Raw genomic sequence first — 25,090 nt, forward strand, 5'->3', positions numbered from 1 at the left:
TGATTGAATTTTGTATATACATATACATATAAATGTAATAAATAATATTTCTGGAAAAGAATAATGTCACGTAAAAGTAAGTACAAATGTATATAAAAACGTCATTAATGGATGGATGGGAAAAACATATAAAGAAAAAATAGAAAAACAAAGATACATACTTTGGGCAAAGAGGAAAAGAGAAAAGGCAGATTAAAAGGAAGGGACAAGGACAGTGAGAAGCAACAAAAGAGAAAGCGACCTCAGAAGCAGAGTCACCCTGTGATGTAGGAGTCCATGAAAGGTGGCTGGTCAGAAGTGAGGGGAGGGGTGCAAATGAAAATTCTTTACAAATCATAACTTAGGAACAGAGCTCCAAGGACTTGAGAAATGTTCCCGTGTCATGTGTTTTTCAAAAAGTGTGTCTAGAAGCCAAGAAGCATGGACTGAAAGTAGCCAAGCATTGACATGGTGGGTAAGGACACCCAAGGTCACGGTAGGGGTGGTTCAGCAGACACCACAGACCCTGGGGGAGCTGTGGTAGGTGATCGGTGTTCAAGGAGAACTCTTACCAGCTCACAACAGGGGGCGGGCCAGTTATGGAAGGTGAAGGTCACAGGGCCTGTGCTGCAGAATGTCAGGAGTCTGAAATCAGAGCTCCAGTTCCTGATGCACTTGACTCTAAACATACTTTGACAAGGAGTACATCCAGTCCATGTCAGAATCCCATTCCCCTCTTCATTTGCTTGAACTGACCCATTGGGGAACTGCAGGGAGAAAAGAATTCTGTTTAACAGAATGGGTCCTGTTGATTATACATGGATGATGTCGTTGAAATACACTGGTAAAAATGGCAGTATCATGGAGCAAAGAAATAAAAGTACTCTTCTGCTGGTAGATAATAGTGTCACTTTGTCACAACCTTGGAAAGGCCTCAAAAGACAAATAAATGGTCCTTTGCCCTGACAGGAATAAAAGACCTCAGACAACTATTCATAAACTCACCATATAGTTTTGAAGGATGCTCTCTAGCATGTTACTGGTTCACACAGTGATTTCTCATTAGCTTTTGCAACTAAGATCTTATTTAATCTTCATAAGAAATTTAAAACCTGAACAGCATAACTGTTGTTATCCCTGTTTCATAAATGAGGAAACTGATGCACATAAGTAGTGAAGAGAGTTTTCAAAGTTTTACAGTTTTTTACAGTTTCAAAATTTTTAGTTTCTGACCACCACCTGTTACTTTCTAGATACCACGGATACTGGAAGCGATTCTACTTTGGGAAAACACAGTGAGAACAGAAGTAAGAGTGCATAAGAATTTACTCGATTTTCATGTTACAAACCAACTATTTTTTAATGCTAAAGTTTATTATTATTTTCTATACCTTTAATGAGACAAAAAATTAATGCCTTTTAAAGTAACTATTTTTTCAAAATGCTCATATCTTCACATTGCTTTTTATGCTGATTTTAAAATGTTTCTTATAAACACTGTTATATATCTTTCCAGAATTTTTCTATGCATGTGTTAACACATTTTGCAATGTAGTTTTATTTATCTAAATAGGATAATTCTATGCATACTTTCTCTCTTAAAATTATTATACCATACCTCGAAAATTAAAATATTTAACATTTTAAATTGAACTACAGAAAGTCTTTTTAAGGGATGCTTTAACATGCACTATTTTCATTTTTAGTGTGGTTGAGTATTTTCCATTTGTTATTGGTCATTTGTTTTTCTTCTTCATAGAACTCTTTGTCATGGAATGCTCAGTCATGTTGTGGTGTTTGTATTTTTCTTACCATGCTGAATGAATATAGAAATCTTTATATGATATACATGTACATTAAATCTTGATTCTATATGTTCCTAACATTTTGTCCCATTTGTTGTTTTTCTTTTAGGTTTGTTAATGGAATATTTTATCCTAGAGAAGTTATACATTTTTAGGAATCAAATTTGTTAGTTTTTTCCTCTCTAGTTCTTTGGTGTCCTATCATATTTACAACAGCTTCTAGCTGAAGATTTAAAAAATACTGTTCTATATTTGATTCTAGAATATTTGAAGTACCTTATCATTTTTAATATTTACATCCAAAACCCTGTGAGTTTTGCCTATTTGTGTATATGTGAGGTGAGAATTTTAAAAATATTCCTTACACTGTTACATTATGATTTCAACCACCACTTTGATCACACAGTGTCTTTGCTTGTCTATATATTAGTTTTTCTTTTACAAGAAAATTGCAGGAGATAAAGGAGAGCTCAGAAGTAGCACCAGACTGATGATTCACTGGGGGTGAATTTTAAAATTAACTCAAGAAGATTCCCCCACTTCCTTCCCAAGTTCATTGGAAGCTCTAATTAGAAATGTGTTGAAGTTACAGATTAATTTGGGGAGAACAAAGACTTATACCCATTTATTCACATCCTATTTAATGTTCTTCTACTAAGAATTTTCATACACCTTTAAAAAATGTATATGCCGAAGTCATTTGTTTCTCTCTATGAATATCTTTTTTTTCCCATTACAAAATAGCTGGAATAAATTTAAGTGAGACAAGACTCTCAAAATCTTTATTTAAATAGGAAATCTAGGGTCATTTTATTATCCATTTGCATATGAGGAAGTCAGAATGCCAAGGATCTTCTTCTGATTCAATATAAAATCTTACAAGCATCTATATAGTTTAAGGATCTAAATGTCACTTAAAATATCATGGCCAGGCCCCCAAATGATCAAGACAATCAATCAGAATTAAGTTTCTGAAGAAACTGTCTTTATAAGAAGTGGCAATAATTTCAAATGAGGGGGTTATTACAAGACCCCTACAAATAACTCTTTCAAGGACACGTTTATATTACAGAGAACAGAGCAAATTGGTAATGGTGACAAACAGACACGTCTCCATATTTTACAAGACTTATCTTCTTATGGAATTTCTCAATTTAATACTGCCAGATCAATTCTTCCTGTTAGTTTTGTGGTACAGACTGCTCTCTCTCCTTCTACAGCTGTGGCTTGAGGGGACTTTCCCTCCTCTTTCTGTAATTCTGTTAGTTATGAAGACTTACATTTTAAAAATCTGGTCTCTGGAATTTGATTAGTTAGCCTTGTAAGAAACGCAGACCCATAGAGTTGGATTGTGTTGGCAGAAATAGAGAAAAAAGAACCTGGAAAGTATTTTAAAGGCAGTAAAATAAGATGTATATAAATTTTTCTACTTCAGCCTCCCATCTTGTTGCTAAATCTGAATCAGCTTGTGATCTTTATCATTTGTTTTCAAATTTCCTTTCTTGCCTTCACCTAAATACATAATGTGAATGATTTGTTCAGCATTTACGTGAGGATGTTTACGATATCTTTTTTTAAAACTATATCTTATATTTAATAAGCATTACTACTTATAGGCTAAATATTATTACCAGTATCATTAAAATACTTTCTACAGTTTTTCTTTGATCTCCAAATACTGAGGACTCTTCTTTATACACGGTCTATTTACCAGACCTCATCCTTGTGGGCCTCATCCCACTTCAATTTTCACGGCTCGATTTACCCATTTCACACTCTCAAACTTCTACGACTTCTCTTTCCTGGAAAATCAGACCACATCTATACTAATGACTGCTAAAACCCAGTCTTCCTTCATGGGACCCATTTTGGGTGAAGATATACAAACAGACTTCAAAACTGAGCATCATTACTGGTGTAGCATGGGAATTTGGCATAATGGAAGGAAAAACCAGATTTGGGATATCCCCCAAAACAGAGCTATAGAAGGCTTCCGCAGAGAGGCCAAGATTTTGAAAGACTTTGGCCAAGCTTGTGCTCATGCTAAAGACTGGGTAGAATTCTGTTGGCTGCATCTGAAGTTCCCATAGCTCGTCCTATAATGTGGCAGAATAATTCACAGTGACCCCTGCTTCCAGAGAATAAAGAAGTGCACCCAGATCTTCCCTTTCTTAAAAACTCTGAGTTTCACCCAGAGGCAAAGAGCCAAGGGTCTCATTTGCAACATAGCCCAGGGTCCAGTCACAGCAATGGTTCCCAGTGACACATATACTTGTTGACACAGCCCCACAATCAAGCAACCTTAGGTGCTAAATGCAACATGGGAACCTCCATATTCTTCCACCATGATGAAACAGAAAAGTACTAATTCTGCAAGGTTAGACCAGTGTCATACCCCAAACACTTGGAATGATTTCCTCCTCCGTCTGTCCTTACCCCAGGTTAAAGTTCCTAGCATCAAAGGAATTCTTTCCTCCTGCTGTGTGGCAGGTAAGAAGAGAGTCTGCATTAGAAATAGTTAAGCTTCTGCATATTGATGCATCCAAGAATGTGTTGGATAGTAACTTAAATGAATAAATTAATTCTATCAGTTTGTGAAAAGTTTAATCCAAATATATGATTGTATACTTAAAGCCAAAAAAAGACATTAAAATAAAGGGAGGGATACAGAAATGTCAGCAAACTACAATTAGAAGGTTGGTAATTTTTCGTAGTTAGTTCTTTGTCATGGATAGTGACGTAATAATCGATGTTGTTGGCTAATGAGGATTCTCTGTAGATCTCATTGTAAGGGTGAGGCTGCCTCTACACCACAGGCTCCCAAGAGGACTATACAGATTGACCATAGATGAGCGGCCCTGCTGACCTCATGGGTGAGTCAGGGGTAGGCAGCAGGTGTGGAGAGCAGTGTGCATGGAAAGGCAAACATCTTCCCAGGAGCCTGGGCATTAGACCGGAAGGGATCTGTCCCTAGCAAGCTGGTTTCTCCAGTCAAGAGGATGAAGCTGGTACAGCTTATCAGAGGGTGGCCTGATCACAGTCTTTCTGACTGGGAGGTCATTGACTGCCTCTTGCCTCATAACACCTGGCAAGCCTTGGCATCACTGTGATCAGGTGAGTAAGCTGGGAGAACCTGATGCACTCTCTTGTCTTCTGGAGAATCACGGTCTCCTACTTGCTAATAGCTCCTTCCTGGTCATTTGTTGGTGATGTTGATGATAGTGTCGATAGTGGTGGTTCTATCGGTGGTGATGGTCCCTTCATGTCTTCCTGATATCTACATGTTGGCATGTAGGAGAGATTTCATCCCTAGGGATTACATCCAGTCTGGTAGCTATAAATTCCATCAATATGTTAATGACTGCCAATTATACTTCACCTCCTTTGACGCCTTTATTGAACTGCCAAGTCATAAGTTCAACTTCTTACTCCAAACTTCCACTTGGAGTCTCAAATTTGACACATGAAACAGATTCCTTTATTTCACTCCCAAACTTGTCATCCACCACCACTCACCCTTATCTCAGTAAATGGCACTAATTCTACTCAGTTGCTTGAGCCAAAAGCATAGAAGATGTATTTGATTCCTCCCTTTTTCCTAACCCCCACCCCACATTCATTCATCACGTTTCAAAACTATATATATATATATTTTTTAAAAGAACCAAATAGAAATTCTGAGATTGAAAAGTATGATAACTGAAATAAAAAACAATGAAAAAAGTGGGTGAACTCTGAAAATAATTGTGTGTGTGCATGTGTATACATATACAGCCAGTTCTCATTTTTCATGGTATATGGGTTTCATGAATCACCCCAAACACAAATCTAGCTAATCTTGTACCTTTGCTCCCAGGAGAAATACAGGGTTTGGTTCCTGTGAGCCTCTGGTCACATTTTTGTAAACCAATAAATATATATCTTTGTTTTATGAGTGTTTCTGTTTAAAGACACCTAATTTAATGTATATGGTGATTCATCAATGTTGAACTCACAGCCGACAGCACTCTAACTCATGCCTGATCGGAGCTTGTCTAACACACAGATTTTCTCCATAAGTCACATCACAGTCTTAGGAACACTAGACAGCACTTCAGCACTAGGCTTGGGGGCCATTTTAAGCAGCAAAATCACCAACAGAAAACACAAAAATGAGAAAAACATGAAACTAAATAGTCGGCAAAAGGACACTTGTTTACAGAATAAGCTGAAACAAGGCGACAGAGCATTGCCTCGTTCACCCTCATCTGGGAACAGTTGCGGCCGGCAACTCAGATTTTTCACTGCTCTGCGCATCACCATGAATGACCATGAATGACCATGAAAGGGCCCTGAGTACTGATTTGGGGGTTGCAAATAAACTTTAGGGAGTGGGTGACTTCACAAATATGGAATCTGTGAATAATGAAAATTGGCTGTATGTATACATATTTTCATTCTTTCTAGAATTAGTTTTTTAAATTAAATAATACATCTGTTCTCATCGGCAACATTTTATTATTGTTGTTTGCCAGATAGCCTGCAATTTGGATTTATATTTACTCTTTGACCCAAGAGTTACTTAAGAGAGGGTGGGAGAAAATGTACATTCTCTATTTCTATTTTCTGGGTATGGAGTTGAATATGTATCAGTAATATCAACCCTGTTAAAACATATTATTTGGGTCTTTCATAGCCTCCTCATTTTGTCCACTTGATCACCTGTGGACGGAGGGACATAACAATAAAATTGTCTACTAGTAGAGTGTTTTTACCTCTCATGGTATTTCCTGTATTTTCTACTTGCTTAAAACTTTTTGGCCTGAATCACACTTTCTTTGAAATTCAGATCATGACTCCCTGGTTTCTTTTTGTTGGTGTATGCTGAATATACCTTTGTCTATATATTTATTTTCAACATTTAAAAATATGTTTTTACTTGAGTGTTTTGTATATGGTTAAAAGTTGAGGTTTACTTTGTAATTTAATCTCAAAATATTTTATTTAAATAAGTGAGTTAAGTCCATCTATTTTTATTTTTAGGACCAAAGTGTTTGAACTCGTTCCTGTCATATTAATTTATATTGTTGATTCATCTTGTTCTAGTGTCTTAGATATTAAAAATGTCAACACTCTGCATTCTGTCTTCAATGCATTTATGTGCAGATATGTACTTGTGATACTTAGGAAGGTTTGCATTTTTGTGGTAGTGGTTACAGCTGGGCGTATGACTGCTTAGCTGAGACTAACCCTCCCAGCTTTCCCTGCCCTGCCAAGCGACTATGGCATCTGAGTAGAAAAAATGTGAGCCTCTTTTGGGTCTTCCCCTTAAAAGAAATGAATGGTTGAGCCCCTGCTCATTTCCCATATTTCCATTGGTTAGGAGTTTATACTTCTGATATTTACAAAGGTTTGTACTTTTGTTATAGTGATTACTCTTAGAATTACCTTTATATGATACCTTTGGTCCTCTCTTTAGGCAGAACCCATTAATTTCCCACCCAGGAGATTTATAAAATTAGTGTATGTCCTATTTCTCTTTCCCTTCTCACCCAATTTAGGCCATGATGTGCCCTTTATTTTTACCTCTTAGCTATTAAATATGTTTTGTATTTATCCTTTATTTATCCAAATAATACCCTTTGACTCCGAGCTGTAGAACAAGCTATGACCTTGCCCTACCACCCATATTTCTCCCTTCCTCCCAATTTTTTTTATATTGTATAATTTCTATATTTACGGGCATATACGTTTATGCCCTGGTCTGTCCCCTCATCTCCATTTTTATTTTAATCCTTTTGCCAAAACTTTTCCAGTCCTGTCTTGGTTTGCTGAAGTGAATCCTCTAGTAGTCTTCTCAAAGGAACAAGTACTCATAGGAACAGTATTTCCAGAATTTCCCTATTCAAAATATTTGTTTTTATTATTTATACCTGAAAATAATTTGCTCACTCTTTACTTCTAGGAGTATTTTGTACTTCTTGTACTTTTTTTCTGTGGCATTAAATGTTGCTATGGAAAATTCTATAGTCAACGAGATCCCTCTCCCTTGAAAATGACTTGGTTGTTTTGCCCAGGCTGCCCATTCAATTATTTAAAGTATGGTAAGTTTGCTGGAATATATTTCAGGGTTGACTGGAGTCAATTTTCTCTGCTACAGAGTGAAAATACATGTACTTATGATATGTATATTCATTTTTTAAAATAATTTCAGAAAACTCTTTCTTGAACTTATCTTCAATTATTTCTTCCGTTATTTTGGTTTTCTTCTTCAAGAATTCAAATGATTTGTTTACTGCCTTTTCTTGACAGGGATATCACCCATTTATTTCTTTTAAAGGAAAGACCCAGAGTCTTCTGCTCACATCCTATTGGAGAACCCTTAGTCACATGGCCAGAGCTAGCTGCAAGGTGAGGCTAAGAAATATAATCTCTAGACAGGCAGCCAAGGGTCTGGCTGTAACTCTATCCCTATGGAAGAAAAGAAAAGATGATTATGGGTGACAAATAGCAATCTGCTTATTTGTTCTCCATGTTTTCATCCAAAGTCACTGATTTCCTCAAAAAAAGAGGAAAATTCAGACTCTCCATTGGTTCAAACCCAGCCTTGTTGTCACCTGAGGCCCTTTGGCAATAAAAGGAGCTGGAACTTGGATGCAACACAGAGCTCTGTGGCCAGAGGCAAGCCAGCCCTGAGTGAGAAATAAGAGAGAAAGTGTTAGAAAAGTTTGTTGTAACTGATGAACACAGCTCTCAACCAAATGAGGAGAAACAGACAAGAGAGAACTTAATCAATTAAGCAGAAGCCAGACTCCTGGTATCACATCAGATCTAAACACAGTTATTTAAACCAAACTAATAGCACATACCACACCGTGTTGGTGCAGTAGAGATAAGTGACCCTCCATTCTCTGAATTAAGTTCTGTAATTTTCATTTCTATCTCATTCTATGTTTTCTTCCTCTTCTCCATCTCTCTTCTTTTTCCCACCCCTCTCCCATTCTACTAATGTTTTTCTTGTATACTTTATTTCTTTTGTTCATTCTTTTACATCACATCATATAAAATACTGCTGTTGGGTTTATACAGCACTGTACAGGTGGCAAGATTTTCCTTCTGGAGTTGAAACATATTCAGATATATTTTGTTTCCATTTCTTCTGATTATTTCTAACACCATATATATATTTAAATATATTATTATATGTTAAATATATTTTAGAATATAAATGTAAATAAGTATAAATAAATATATACTTATATTTTTAGCATCTCTATCATTTTTTTCTCCATACTTATCTTTATCACCTTGTTTATTTCCCAGGTTATATTTACCCAAGTCTAGGACTTTTGTTCTCTGAGTTTTTGTGAAATCTCACTGCCATACTTGATTTATTATAATAGTTGGCATGGGTAGTCTAAGCACAGTTTGTTCTTTCTCCTACTTACTTCCTTGTCAAACCTGTTCTCTCAAGTAGTTCTTTCCGTGCCCCAGGATAAACTCTTAGGTAAGTCCCAGAGTTGTGCTAATCCTTTTCAGCAGCAGTGATATTCTCATTCAGTATTTAAAAGACTGAGCTGATATAATATTAAAACTGTAAAATTTGTAGTGAGCAAGTTGGATAAGGCCAGCCTCTTCTTTCATCCACACCTGCTCTCTAACAGCATTCAGTATGTGTTGCTTTTAGCTAATTCAAATTGAGGAGGAAGGAAAGAAGGAAGTGGTAAGGAGCAGGAATGGCCCTCTTACAATAGATCCTTCATGTCTCCCAGAAATGGCAGATGCATGAGCCGTATTTGTGGGTTCTTCAGATATTCACTCTCTTTAGGGAGACTTACTCAACTGAAGTTCCCCTGATGCAGGAAATCTAACTGATGGCTTACCACTTCCTTCTTAGTCTCCCAGCTTCTAGGAGGTCCACACCCCTCCTGGGGTCACCTCTTTCATCCAAATGATCCTCCTGGATACAGTATCTCTCAAGAACTAACTGAGCCCCTCCCTTCCCCAGGGAGGCTCATGAGAACCATGCCTCTTCATGGTCCTATGACCAGTGGATGTGGGGTTGGCTCCCAATGCAGTCACCCTCTCTAGACTTTCCAGGCTTGAGTCTTTAAACATCTCTGCCTCCCTCAAGCTCTTAGAGACACAGATTAATCACCTTGAGACTGAAGCCTTCTCACTTGCCTTGAGGGGAGGGGAACACTTAACTTCTATAGTAAGCCTCTGGTGTCAATAAATAGTAGTTGGATAGGAAACCCAAGAACAGCCACTCTACTTCCTGTGGAGTACTTGAGTAAGAAAATTCACAAAGGAAAATAATTAGCAGGTCTTAAACCCCAAATCTCCTAGTAAGGAGAACTCTGGTAAGCTGAACTAGACTACTTTTGTATCTTTAATTTATTTGGCCTCAACAGGTTTGATGAAAGGTGAATCAAACAGTGCCAGAGAAAGATAGAGAGGGAAAGAAAATATTTTTTGTTTGTCTAAGATGTCTATGGTTGAACAGGCCCAAATTGTAGTCCAGGCATTGAAAGAAAGAGAAAGAAAGAAAGAAAGAGAGAGAGAGAAAGAAAGAAAAGAAAAGAAGGAAGGAAGGAAGGAAGGAAGGAAGAAAGAAAGGAAAGAAAGAAAGAAAGAAAGAAAGAAAGTGGGCTTCCCTGGTGGCGCAGTGTTGAGAGTCCACCTGCCGATGCAGGGGACACGGGTTCGTGCCCCGGTCCGGGAAGATCCCATGTGCCGTGGAGCGGCTGGGCCCGTGAGCCATGGCCACTGAGCCTGTGCATCCAGAGCCTGTGCTCCTCAACCGGAGAGGCCACAACAGTGAGAGGCCCACGTACCGCAAAAAAAAAGAAAAGAAAAGGAAAGAAAAGAAAGAAAGGAAGAAAGAAAGAAAGAGAGAAAGAAGAAAGGAAGAAAGGGAGAAAAGGGGGAGGAAGGAAGGAAAGAAAGAAAAAGAAGAGGAGAAGAGAGGAAAGGAAAGGGGAAAGGAAATGTGTGCACATTTATGGCCCTGCTTTGGAGATCAACACGTTTGAACATGGCACTCAGGAGATTCACCTGCGCAAACCCCACCATCTTTCCACCCACACCTCCTAAATCTGACAGCATATTAACCTGACATAGGGTTTCAATCAACCCTTTTTTGATATCTCTAACCCTAAGGTTTTCTAGGACTTGAAGTTCTATTTCTACAAATTCCCCTTGGGCAATATTTTCTTGGTTAGTTCTTTAAATCCTATTTTTTTGTCCAAACCCATGTGAACAAGGTCTTTGGTCACCTTCATGATATTTTCAGCCTAAAAGCCTTCATTTAGGGCTAAGATGATGTCCTTTGTTTTATCTGTGTAGCTCACCATCACATCTCCCTAGACAATCCAAAGTCTTGCGTTACTGCCATTGATTCTGCCTCTCAACCAAAGGAAATCTGCATTGCTTCACTTAATTTTTAAATTTCAGGATGCTTCAGTTTCTTCATTGGTAATGGGGATAATAAAAATCCCTAAAATAAAGTAGTAGAAGTAAGGGTCTTATGTTCACGTCTAGCATATAATAAGCACTTAACAACTGTTAGCTCTCATTATTATTATTCTCACAGTGTTCCTTGAGATATAAGGAATAAAACTCTGTCTTAAATTCTTTTTTATTAATGTGGATGTAAATGAATTTTTATTAATGTGAGGGCAAATAAAATGAAATCTAGGATGAACCCAGGTTAACCATCAAAGGCTTAGTACGTGCAAAGCTATGGGTTATATATTTTTTCTTTATGCAGTAAGCTTTTGAAAATTTAAAGTAAAATGTAATTTTTGAAAAGCACGATTATATACCATGCAACTTTTCAGCAGCATCTGTTTTATATTTTTCTATTTTCTCAGAAAGACGGGTAGACATAGAATTGAAATTCTGAGTAACAGAACCCCAAAGAAAAGAGGCAAACCAAGAAGAAATAAATACATAAATAAACTTTACTAACTAAACATCTAAATTCTCATGCTTTATTCTATGCTTTTGTTAATAGACCTGTTTCTCTAATTACTTTCTGTAGCTACTAACCATTGAGAAATATATCAGATTTAGTCAACTTCTAAAACATGACAGGGAGAGAAATATGATATCTCAAACAACATGGTGATGAATCTGCAACCAAAACCCATGACCCAAGGGCCACTGAAGTGCTGCCTCTGATGAACTGGTAACTTTTGAGGCTGGAAATAGTTGTAGCCATAAAACACTGTGTAACTCACAAGTGACAAAAATGTCCTGCCTCATGTCCCACCACCCTGAGGTAGTCCTGTGGACTTGGGTCTGTCACTTTGCCTCTTCTGCCTCAGTTTACTCCTCTGCAAAGTGAAATGATAACAAAGAGACTGACTACCCACCAAGGCCCATCCCAGCTTCATATACAGCTTCACATTCTGTAGATCTACAACTGGACTCGGTAAGGACCGTGGACAGCTCTCTCATCAGCATCAAGAACAGGGAGCCCAAGGAGTGTCTTTAATGGATTCCCCAGAGCTTTAATGCATTTCTAACATCGCTGGCTGGAAGGGCAGGAACAGCAGCTAATCATTCTCAAGTTCATCTTAAGACTCCTTTCTGTGGAGTCAGACTCTGAGTTCCCCGCCCCCCACCACCACACCCTCTCATGTAGAGGTAGACCCTCCTTCCGCCCTGAGCAATTTTCAGAAGGCAGTAGAACTCCCCTGAGCTTCCCTTCCAGCCAGGAGAAAGCTGCTGTGAAGGAGAAGCGAGGCAAACAAATAAGACAGACCCCATCTCCTGCTAGGCTGCCCCATTGTGATCCTGCTCACGGCTCAGCTAGTCCCTGAATCATACCTACAAATTTGTCAAATTACAGATAAATTACAATCTAAAACTCTTTGTCTGGAAAAACAAATTTGGCTAGAAGTTTCCCACTAGAACAGCAGAAGCAATATATTTTATCACCTCTCAGTAGTGAGTGGTGGCCATCTTGCTTGGGAATGAAGGCATTGGATGGTCCTTCTGGAAGGTTAGCACCCTTGCAGCAGCTACCTCGTTGCCCTATGTGGTTCTTTTGGGAAGAGTATCTCTCAAAAATACCCAGTTCAACTCCCATCCACAGGGCCCCCCACCAGGCCAAGGGAATCATGCTTCTTCATTGATTCCCTTGCTGGCTCCTGGCTCAGCCCTTCTCCCACCACAGAACACTCTAGCCATGATGTTCACCTTTATATTGGTAAGAATGAGTCTGATAATCTCTCCTTCCCTGATGTCCCAAGGACTGAGGTCCATCTCCTGTGTGGATCCTTTAAGGTATTTTGTCTTGGCTTGAGGGGAGGTGTCTGACGATTCTCTTGAAAGAAATGTAGCCTCTTTCACAAGACCTGGAGGTGCGGAAGGCCTGTTCCGGCAGAACCATCCTCACTATCCCTTACCATGGTCTGTGCAACAGGGCTAGACTAGCACTTGCTTTAGGATCTGGGCATACTGGGCTCCTATTCTATTGTTCTTACACACTGCGGACTCTCTGATACTCTGAGGCAACCAAAAGATGACCTAAACATCCTGATATACTTTTTTGCCCATAAAGATTAGTTCCAACTGTTAAGAAAATTATTTTTAAATGACTTTTAAGTTTTCTGACCACACTATTATTTGTAAGAGTTAATGTAGGGTTTTAGTATAGCATTAGTAGTTGTTTATTGAGATGGTAGACCCAAGAATAATTAAATCCTACTTTGTCCAGGCATTTTACTTTCTGGATCTAAGATAATAAAGTGCTGGAGCTCACTAACACACAAATAACCCCTGTAAAGTTTAGCAGCACTTTGTTCATATGATCTGGTCTCCAGACCAAATTTCTGAGAACTGAGCTGGAGTACAACGAGTTTCTGTTTGTTTGCCATGAAGTTGTTTGTCCTCAACAGGCTTTGATGAAATAGAAGTCTAACTCACCAACTAGTCCCAGAAATATTTAAACAGAGAGAAACTGAGAGCAAGAGAATGCACGTTTGCCAATAAAGGCTACTGTTGGACAGACTCAAGTTATAATTAGAGCTGGGGTTTCAATTTCATCACCGCATGGGAAAGGAGAGCAAGGAGAAAGCCAAGAGAACACAAGTGTCTTCTTGTGGGATAGTGGGCCTTGATTCTTGCAGGAAAAGAGAGAGAGAGAATCAGAACTGACCTTTTCCCACTTCAGCATCATTAGTGACAGGAGAGGACTGTTTCACCAAGACCCACACCTGTCTGGATAACCTTTTATACCTGGCAACTACTAACTACCATATTTGGTAGTGTAATGTTCTTTGAAACCAATCCATCTAGAGCAATTTTTAAAGAAAGCTTCATCTACTTTCAGGTCTACATTTTTTCCCATTCACTTGTTCCTCTTAAGTCTTCAAGGTCATAGCCATGCTTATGATTCTCTTATACAGGTTTAGTCATCTCTCCTCAGTGTACCTCCCTAATACCTTGATACACTTCCTAAGGGTAACATTTTGTAAGGTAGAACATGTTGATCTTGGGGTGTGATTTCTCTCGGGATGAAAATCATTCATAAATGTCTCATGGGGCCATTTTTATTTTGGTGAGATTTTTTTTTTAACTTGAGTAATTGTTATGGCAAAGTCCCAGAATATGAGATAACATCATCAACCTGAAGGCTTTTTGTGTTTGGTTGAAGGAAATATTCCTTTCCAGCCTCATCTGGTCATAATCTGCTTAAAGGAAAGATTAGTCATGATTGACTTTCTGGAGGGGATTTTCTCCTGGGACCTGCATTACCCAAATTAACACCCCAGGATTCCAGCCATGGGAACAGAATGATGGGCACAGACCTTTAGCAAGAAAGCATCCCTGACTTCAACATTCAGACACACTTGAATGATGGCAGACCTGAACATGAACAGGGACATGATTAATCTTTTTGGACAAACTCAACAATTAAATCAGATACTACATTTTTCTGAAACATCTCTTAAGTTGACCTTTTGTGCCATCTCTAACCCTACAACTTTTGGAACTTGGGCATCAATTTTATAATCTCCCCTTCATTGAGCCATTGGGCTACTTTTTAAGTCCTTGCTCATTTTTGCGACCATTTTTGATACAAAAATCTTTCAAGTTTAGGTTTGCAGCAGCTATCTGACCTATAGAGTTGAACATGAAGTCCCCCTTGAGACCTAATATTACTGCCTTTTATCTCTGCCTCTTTATCAAAGTAAATCTTCAATGCTTTTAGTTAATTTGCATTTATATCTGTGCATATCAATTTCCTCATCTGTAAGATAAGGATAGTATTAGTCCCTATTTGACTAAGTCCCTAATTTGACTAAATTTGCTCTAAGGATAAAGTAAATTAATAGAGGCAAGGTCTAAGGATAGTTCCTGGCACACAACAAGGACTCAAAAGATGTACAACTTCATTACTCTTCTCACCTTGCTGCTCTGTTGCTTGGGAAACACATAAAACACGGTTTCAGTTTTATTTGGAATGACTTGGGGTAAAAGAAATATAGGATATATCTCAGTTAAACATCATCTTTGTAACTAAGTCTAGACCAGGGTTCCGCAAACTGTGGCCCACAGGGCAAATTCAACCTACTAATTGTTTTTTTGGGTTTTTTTTTTTTGCGGTACGAAGGCCTCTCACTGTTGTGGCCTCTCCCGTTGCGGAGCATAGGCTCCGGACATGCAGGCTCAGAGGCCATGGCTCACGGGCCCAGCCGCTCCGCGGCATGTGGGATCTTCCCGGACCGGGGCACGAACCCGTGTCCCCTGCATCAGCAGGCGGATTCTCAACCACTGCGCCACCAGGGAAGCCCCATGAATTGTTTTGTAAATAAATTTTTATCAGAACGCAGCCACAGTCACATCTTTCCATTTATGAATTGTCTATGGATGCTTTTACAATAAAACAGTAGAGTTGAGTAGTCACAAAGGAGATTGCGGTCCACAATACCTTAAATATTTACTATTTGGCCCTTTACAGAAAAAGTTCCTAACTCCTGATCTAAGCGTTTGATATTTTTCTTGAAGTACTAGGTAAACTCCTAAAAAGTGACATTTGAATGGTATTTTTGCAAAACACTACTATTTGCAATGCAATGTTATAAAAAGAGACATTTATGTTATTTTTCTACTTCCTCAGGGAGAAAAACAGTCAACACTGGGCCTTTGAAAAGAGGCAGAGAAAGAGGTAAAAATAAGTGATTAATACAGTTTTAATAATTAAACATCTAAATTTTTATTTTATAATCCATATTTTTAGTGATCAATAAATTTTCTTAATTGGCTTACAGAGCCGATAGCAAACGTTAGGATAGTCCTTGGTCTTGGTCAATTTCGACCACATGACAGGATGGTGGTAGCACCCACTCCATTGATTAGTCAGTCAACCTGTGAGAGACCCCCAGGCCCCCTTGGCCCTGTGCAGGGCTCCTCCCACTGCACTGATAACTTTTGAGGAGGGAAATACAAAGAAAAATATATAAAAGGTATGACTCACATGATATTTCTCTCACCCTTCTCTTGCCCACATAGAGAGCCATAGGCTCCCCACCAAGGGGGACTCTGGGTGGTAACACAAGACCTATGTCCTAATTCCTAAAATTCCTTTGACTGTGTAACTTTGGCTTGTCAACTGTTCTTTCTTGCTTCAATTTCCTCCTCTGTAAATTGGTGGCTGGCAGGTGAATGAGACTGAATGGCCCCCTACACCCACCCCAGCTCTAATAGAACTGACTCTGGAAGGACTGTTGACAGCCTACCCTCCCCATCCAGAGAGAAGCCCCCAGACCTGTCGTTAAAGGATCCTCCTCATTGTTGCCCAGAAGGGCAAGAGAAGGTGCTCCTGCTACTGACATTCTTTCTAAGACTTTCAACACCTGCTTCAGAGGAATTAGATGCCAGCACCCTCACCCAAGGATGTACAGAAACCCTCTCCCTGAGCAATTTGCAGTTTCTTCTAGAGCAAATTACTTTCTAGCCACAGAGAAAGCTGACATGAAAGAGAAGTGAAACAGAGAGCAAGGTGGGAAGACAGACACTGCCCCTGCTGGGGGTCCCCTTGCAATCCTCCTTTTTTCCCCAGGTGAGCCCTCAAATGGGGAGAAAAAACTAAAAGTTGAGGTTTTTTTCTCCATCTGCATAACTTCAAAGAGGTAAACGTCAAAGCAATAATATGACTATAGGGGCCTCCCTGGTGGCGCAGTGGTTGAGAGTCCGCCTGCCGATGCAGGGGATACGGGTTCGTGCCCCGGTCTGGGAGGATCCCATATGCCGCGGAGCGGCTGGGCCCGTGAGCCATGGCCGCTGGGCCTGCGCATCCGGAGCCTGTGCTCCGCAACGGGAGAGGCCACAACAGTGAGAGGCCCGCATACCGCCAAAAAGAAAAAAAATAAAAATAAATAATATGACTATAAATCTTCCTTCAAATCAGCAGGAGGAAAATTATCATGCAATAGGTAGTTGGGACCAGCAAGCTTGGGAATCAGATTCTTCCACAAGAGGTTTGTATGTAGGATTTTAGAGGATGGTGGTAGGTAGAGGGTGACGTTATCTTTATGTACCTAACTCGCCTAGAAATGTACCTAATTCATGGGGGAAATCCTTCCATTACATTTTAAGTTATAAAGAAGGATCTCAAGATGGGTGAGGAGAGACGGTACACAGTTTTAGAGCAAGATGGAATGAAGAAACCAATGCTTCCTTGCAGGTCCAAGAATTCCCGAGGAAACAAATATGGATTTTCAGCTTCCTGAACTTCCTGTGACTTGTGGTGAGGCGAAGGGGATTTTATACAAGGAGAAAATGAAAAAAGGTGGGCTTCGTGGTCTTCTACACTTTCAACTGGAAAACTCCCATGTGAATAATATATTATACAGGGGGTAGACACCTGTACTGGGGGTCTCTAGGTTTGGTGACTCACTAGGAGGACTGAAAGGACTCAGCATATAGTTGAACTCATGGCTGTGATTTATTAAATTGAAAGGATACAAAGCAAAATCAGCAAAGGGAAAAGGCACATGGTACAGGTGTCCGTTTCCAAGAGTCTTCTCTCAGTCGGGTCACCAGGACACACTTAATTCACCAGCAATGAATTGTAACAACACATGTGAAATGTTGTCTGCCAGGGAAGCTGCCCTGAGCCTGAGAGTCCAGGGTTTTTATCAGGGGTTAGTTACATAAGTACCCTCTGCCCAGCACATGCCAAAATTCCAAAGTCCCAGAGAGAAGGCAGGTGTTCACATAAACCATGCTGTTTGTATAAACAGCTAAGGCACAGTGAGCTACTCTTAAGTTCTGGGAGTGGTGAGACCCCTCCCCAAATCCAAGTTCCCAGATACCAGCCAAGTGCTAACCTTGCAAGCAGACTTTCTAAAGAAAGCAGCCTCAGTTCTGTTCTGTTAGCTCTTTTCCACACAGCATCCCAGATAGGCTGGAGGAAAGATGGCATTCCCACTCTTTTAAAATTAATAAACATTAGCCTACCAGGCCATCTCCACTTTCCCCCATGGAAAAGGTCCACAGGTGCCCATCCAGCACCCAATACAGGGGCAAGTGCTTCAATAACAGGATGGAAGATGTACACATTTGAGAAATCCAACAGCAACCTTCACAGCCACATTCCCTATAACATCTGTATTGCCTTGTGCTAACTGGGAGAAGCACAAGATTTAGACTCAGAATACTGGGATTCGAGTTTCAGCTGTACCAAGAGTGTCTATTTTGTATGGGCCAAGTTACTAAGTCTCTCTCATCCTGAACTGTCCTCTACAAAATGGAAATAATAATAAAACTTTCCTCACCATATTATTATGAGAACAAAACAAGATAACAGATAGAAAAGTTTGCAAATTACAACTGTTAAAGCACAGTACAAATGTTCATCTACCATAACTGATTCCCTCCTCTCAAAATATGGTTCTTTAGGTACCAAGAAGTATAAATGTTTTCCCAATGATTATATAGCATATATATAATTTAACTTTTCCCACTTGATAACATTTCTACAATTGCTTTTAACATAAAATAGCTATGAGTCCAAAATATGAGCAATAATTGATTGCCATTCACTGGCTGATCAACTTTTGTACAGGACAAGGCAGACATGGCTGTGGTGACAGTTGTCACACTGCCCCATGTGTGACCTCATCTGCTGCCTCAGAAACTCAGCCTGGCTCTATCCTGGGTCTCAGAGAAGGGAAGGGAAAGAATCTTGCCTATTCTTTAGAGTCATCCATTTTTTTCTCTTTTGAATATAGTGAAATAATTTTTTAAAGTAAATGTTGGTAATAATTACTGTCCTTCTCATTGCATGAGGGTCAGAGTATGCACACAGGGCAGGAAGTCTGCTCCTGCCCTCGCCTTTCGGACTGCTGTGGAGCCCCAGAGAGGGGACTCAGCTATCCTGCTGCAGATTATGAACCCAAAACGAGTAGCCCAGATTCACGTGGCGGGAGGTCAAGTTCTGGGGTTTTCACAGTTGGGGGCACACCCTGGCCACAAAGGAAGCTCAGCTTGTCTTGGTCTCACAGGCACCTCGGAGAAGTGCATACAGAATGCATATGGAAAGTGGTTCACCCTCAGGGAATTTGAAATAGAAGGAAACCATGAAGCATCCAAGAACTGGAAGCTGAGTGTGCGCTGCAATGGATGGCCCCTGAAAACCTTGATTCAGGTATTCTAGTGACAAAGTGCTGCAATCAGGGATTTAGTGCCACAAGTCATCAACTTCAAGCTTTAGCAGAATTTCCAGAAAACCATCATGACACTCCTTGCCTGGGTCACAATGCGTATATTATCACTAACATTCCATGTGGGTGTTATATTTGCTGGCTTACATTACAGCTTAATCCTCTAAGTGCATAAACTCTTACACTTTAAAATTTTTTTTAATTTTTATACAGTTTTTAAAGGCTACTTTCCACTTACAGTTGTTACAAAATATTGGCTGTATGTTGTACAGTACATCCTTGAGCCTATCCTACACCCAGTAGTTTATACCTCCCACTCCCCCACCTCTATGTTGCCTCTCCCCCCCTCCCCACTGATAACCACTAGTTTGTTCTCTATGAGTCAGCTTCTTTTATGTTATATTCACTAGTTTGTTATATTTTTTAGATTCCACATATAAGTGATATCATACAATATTTGTCTTTCTCCATCTGACATATTTCACTTAATGTAATGCCCTCCAAGTCCATCCATGTTGCTGCAAATGACAAAATTTTGTTCTTTTTTATGGCTGAATAGTATTCAAACCCTTACATTGTTGAAGGTAGGACAGTAAATTGTGGCCTTGGCACTGCCACTAATAATTGCCACTGTGTAATTTGGTCACAGGAAAGTAAACTAAATTTGGCAGGGGAGGGTCTTAGACTTTTGGAGGGGGCCAATGTTGAAAGTAACAATAATAGAACTATGTATCTGAAAATAATACATCATAATGAGTGTTTTCTGGATAGCCATCTGAAATTCATTCTTGAAAAATAATATTTTTAGATGAATTTAAAAATATCTCTTTGGGGCTTCCCTGGTGGCGCAGTGGTTGAGAGTCCGCCTGCCGATGCGGGGGACACGGGTTTGTGCCCCGGTCTGGGAAGATCCCACATGCCGCGGAGCGGCTGGGCCCGTGAGCTATGGCCTCTGAGCTTGCACGTCTGGAGCCTGTGCTCCGCAACGGGAGAAGCCACAACAGTGAGAGGCCCACGTACCGCAAAAAAAAAAAAAAAAAAAATCTCTTTGGTCCTCATCTCGGCCCCCTGATGTGGACAAAACGGGCCAGGTCTCTGTCACAGATGAACCCATGCCTTCTGACTCTCTGTCACATGCCCCAGATGGTCCTTCCTTGTGCCACTCTAATGGTGAGCAAATATTTATTGAATACATCTAAAGCCACAGGGACTGTAAGGTGTGGCCCCCAGCCCCTAACCAGGAGGAAGGCTGCACGTTTATAAACACAGGATTGCACAGCTCATAGATGCCATAATGAGATTCTCTGGCAGGAAGAGATGCAGAAGCTTAGGGGAGGGAAGTTCACTTCTGTCTTTGAGGTTGAGGACAGTTTCATGGAACAGTTTCCACTGAGCTGGGTCTTAAAAGAAGAATAGTTCTGACAAGCAAAAATGTCATAATGAGGAATTCTACATAGAATGGATGGCATGAAAATCCTCCCCATGAGTGTCAAGAAGTTGTGGGTTATAAGACTCAATACATGAGCTGGGTTGATTGTGGAGGTCCTGCGGCCCCAGAAAGGAGGCTGAACCCTTCATTTAATCATGGAGGAATTGTGGGAGGTTTGGGTTAGGGACTGACGAAGTTGAAAGAGTGTTTTAGAGGTATGAATCTGATCAAGGAATGCAAGATGGATTAGAGGGTAGAGTGCTTTAACCCATGGAGACCTCAAATGACCTTCACCACCTTTCTGCCTGATCCACCCCACTCAACCTGCAAGGCCCAGCTCAAACAGCACACTCTCTGCTGAAGTCCTTTAAAATTCACTGAATTTGTTTCCTATTGCTGCTATAACAAATTCCCACAAACTTAGTGCCTTGAAACAATGTAAATCTATTATCTTACAGTTCTAGAGACCAGAAGTATGAAATCAGTTTCACTGGACTCAAGTCAAGGTGTCGGCAGGGGTGGTTCCTTCTGGATCCTTCCATGGAGAATGTGTTCCTCCCTTTTTTCAGCTTCTGGAAGCAGCCTCCATTTCCTGGCTCATGGCCCCTTCCTCACATGACTCCAACCTCTTCTGTCAACACATCTCCTACTACTCACTCTGACCCTCCTACCTCCTCTTGTATGGACCCTTGCGATTACATTGGCCCTCCCCAGATAATCAGAGTCATCTTCCATTTCAAGCTCCTTCATTTAATTACATTAGTAAAGTTCCTTTTACCATGTAAGTTGACACATTCATGGGTCTGGGGATTAGAACAAATTCATGGGTCGGGGCGAGGAGCATTATTTAGCCTACTATACTCACCCATCTCTGGATCCCAAAATACTCCATGAGAGCACAGTTTACACTTTATCATCCTTACGCCACTATATGCCAGGTTTTCCCACTTGTCTCCCCAAAGGCCTGGATACCTTTATGTGTCCAAGGCCACTGATGGGGCCTGCCAGCTGTCAATCACTCACCAGGTGTGTGCCAATGGAGCTATAGTATGCAAGGTATAAAGATAAAAGCTAGAGGGGTACTGGGAGAATGGAAAGGAAGTGGTGGGTGTAGAAGTGGTTGTAAAGGAAAATCTGTCAAAACTTTATAAGGAGAGCAAGAGAGAGGATGCAGTTTTTAAAGCTGACTTTAAAGCTGAGTCTGGATAACAGAGAGCACCATGTTACAGACTTGGAGAGGGGGGTTATTTTCCATGAAGACCCCTTGAGTTTGTATTGATAATGGGACATGAGTGGAAGGTAGTGGAATTACTGATCTCACAAAGTAGAAACAAGGACCCATCACAGCATGAATCTCCTTTTTCTTTCAGAGAGAATTTCTACCAAACCCATCAAGAAAAATAAAAAAGGTAATTATCACATGACCTTCTGGCCATGTCTCATCTACCACATTGTTGACTTTCCATCTCTCTGGCCTTATTTCATAGTTTCTAAATTAATCAGTTATGTTGAAACTTGATTTTATAATATGGTGCTTTTACACTTGCTACTTCCAAACATTTCAGTGTGTGAGGCCAGGACTTCTTTGAGCATTAAGATATTTGAGATACAGGTGCAGGGGTAATCCTTAAAAATAGATAATGTGGCAGAACTGACCTTGTACATTTGTTTTAGAAAAATATGTGAATGGCATACAGTAAGTCCCCAACACATGAACCTTCAAGTTGCGAGCTTTCAAAAATGCAAACGTGCGTTCGCATGTTCAATCTCGTAAGTTAGTTCCCATGTCTGGTGTACATTGTAACGTGCGTGCATCCTCTACAAGTGGTTGTGCTTTTGTGTACTTTACTGTACAGTACTGTATAGAGTACAGTAGTACAATGTCTTATTTCAAGCTCAGGATGTCCGAAAGCAAGTGTAAAAGCAGCGGTGATGTAGTTGGTACTGCTAAGAAAAGCCAGGAATGGAGGCCCACAGAAAGGACAGAGAGAGACAAGAGGAAGAAGAAGTAACTGAAGAACCGAAGAGATTCACGACGTAGGAAATGGCAAGGGGGTTTTCTTTATTTGAGGAGGCACTGTTAGTTTTTGAGGTGCAGGACCCGAATGTAGAACCGTACGTGAAGGTTGCAGCAGCCGTTCAGAATGTAATCCAGTGCTACCGTGTCATCTATGATGAGAAAAAAAGAGCTACGACACAGACATCACTGGATCGTTTTCTCAAGAGGGTAGATAGAATTGAATCCAGCAAGGAATCAGAACCGGTGCTATCAATGTCAGGTGCTATCAATGAGTGAAATTGCAGCTTGCCCTCCGTCTCCTATTGCTGACGACCCTTCAGCTCTACCATCTCCCATCTCCTCTCCCTCCTCCAGTCAGTAACTCTTCTTGCCTGTTCACTCGATGCCAGCCCCTGGATGCCAGATGTTGTACTGCACTAGTGTACTTTTCAAGGTACTGTACCATAAGCTTAAAAATGTTTTCTTGGGCTTCCCTTGTGGCGCAGTGGTTGAGAGTCCGCCTGCCGATGCAGAGGATGGGTTCGCGCCCCGGTCCGGGAAGATCCCACATGCCGCGGAGCGGCTGGGCCCGTGAGCCATGGCCGCGGAGCCTGCGCGTCCGGAGCCTGTGCTCCGCAACGGGAGAGGCCACAACAGTGAGAGGCCCGCATACCGCAAAATAAATAAATAAATGCATGCTTTCTTTGCTTTTTGTGTTTGTGTTTTATTTGTGTGAAAAGTATTATAAACCTATTACAGTACAGTACTGTATAGCCGATTGTGTTAGTTGGGTACCTAGGCTAACTTTGGTGGACTTACAAAGGCACTCTCGGAATGGAACTTTTACTGTACTGTCTTTTTTTTTTTTTGGAGTATAGTTGATTTACAATGTTGTGCTAGTTTCAGGTGTACAGCAAAGTGAATCTGTTACACACATGCATATATCCACTCTTTTTTTAGATTCTTTTCCCATATAGGCCATTACAGAGGGCATACTGTCTTAATGTTAGACATAAAAGGTGAAGCTGGAGCTGGAAAAGCATGATTTTAAAAGGCACAAAAAACTACATTTAATGACTATTGCTTTTGCAACACTGATTTTATTTTCATTGGTTTTTCTGGGTTCTAGCTTTAATGAAATAAGAATTGAGCAAAATGGAAACATCTCATGGTCACTCTAGCTAACCTATTATAGACCTAATGTAGAATCCCCCTTTGGAATGGATATATAGCCATATGTCACCTGGTAAAGCAAAAAAAACAAAACCTCTCCTTCACATGCACACACACACTTCTGCTAAGTCTTTTTTCAAGGGAAATTTTATTTCCTTTATAGAGATGATCCTTTAGAGAATAGAGTGATTGGGAAGCAGATGTGCCCTGTGGGAGAGGCTGCTGACCTGGAAAGTTCTTTCCTTTGTGTAGAGGCTCTTTGACCCCAACAGAGGAGCTTTGCAGACTGCAGTTCCATCTATGAAGTCAAATTCTCTCTCCTTCAACGTAACATGTGAAATTCATGGACCAGTGGTTTCTATGCTATGTGGATTTCAGGGAAGGCAGACAGATAGTTGATGTCTTCCTCTCCAAGACTGGGTGTGAGAGAGAACATGTGAGGTGAAAAAAGGAAATAGAAAAACTTCCATTTTCCTGACCTCCGACAGCAGTGACCTTGGTCATCTCAGTCAAACCAGGAAGTCGAGGTCTTCACACAGCTGGTTTCTGGGGCTACCAGCTCAACTGACTTTATGCTAAAGACTCAGTAACTAAGCTCTGCATCCACTGGGTTTTCTGAAGAAAGAGATGCTATTTGCTTTGTTCATTAAGACCAAATGTTTCTGCCCAGTCCTAGGGAGTCAAGGGTAATTCAGTCTGGGTTAATCAATTGAGTTGGCCATCTCCCACCCTTTATCACAGGCGCCCTCTCTCCGTTCCCTCTGGGCTTACAGCTGTTAAGGTGTGACCACCTCTGTTCTCAGAGGGTCTCTCCAGAGCATCTCTTCCTTTCCCAGCCCCTTGGCTTCTGCCATTTGTGTCCTCTCAGCACCAAATGGCCTAAGAAACTCTGAGCCAGTAGCCTAAAAATAGTGGTCAGCATCCATTAGGATGAGAAAAAGGAAAAGCGGTTACATGGCCCCATGCCAGGGCCACTCAAGCCTGTGTGGGGATGTCCCCAAGGATGTCCCTAACAGGCCATTCCTCAAGCTCTCCTACTGAAAGG

The 25,090-nt window shown here is 40.5% G+C and overlaps 1 protein-coding gene across 3 annotated transcripts in view; it reads left to right on the plus strand.

Moving 5' to 3' along the window:
- Nucleotides 1–23,584, plus strand: part of LOC308621985 (nuclear autoantigen Sp-100-like) — an 88,171-nt gene extending 64,587 nt beyond the window's left edge. For 2 of the 3 annotated variants that reach the window (XM_081242961.1, XM_081242962.1), the window contains exons 11-16: nucleotides 1,233–1,286; nucleotides 15,898–15,945; nucleotides 17,464–17,568; nucleotides 19,286–19,428; nucleotides 22,244–22,282; nucleotides 23,379–23,584. In XM_081242961.1, the coding sequence (XP_081099087.1) occupies nucleotides 1,233–1,286; nucleotides 15,898–15,945; nucleotides 17,464–17,568; nucleotides 19,286–19,428; nucleotides 22,244–22,282; nucleotides 23,379–23,555 (566 nt within the window). In that variant the 3' untranslated portion in view covers nucleotides 23,556–23,584. The other variant, XM_081242963.1, reaches the window with a different exon arrangement.
- Nucleotides 23,585–25,090: the final 1,506 nt, after the last annotated feature.

The sequence above is a fragment of the Mesoplodon bidens genome (genome assembly GCF_964165515.1).
Source record: "Mesoplodon bidens genome assembly, chromosome: 8".
In the NCBI taxonomy this organism is placed as follows: domain Eukaryota; kingdom Metazoa; phylum Chordata; class Mammalia; order Artiodactyla; family Ziphiidae; genus Mesoplodon; species Mesoplodon bidens.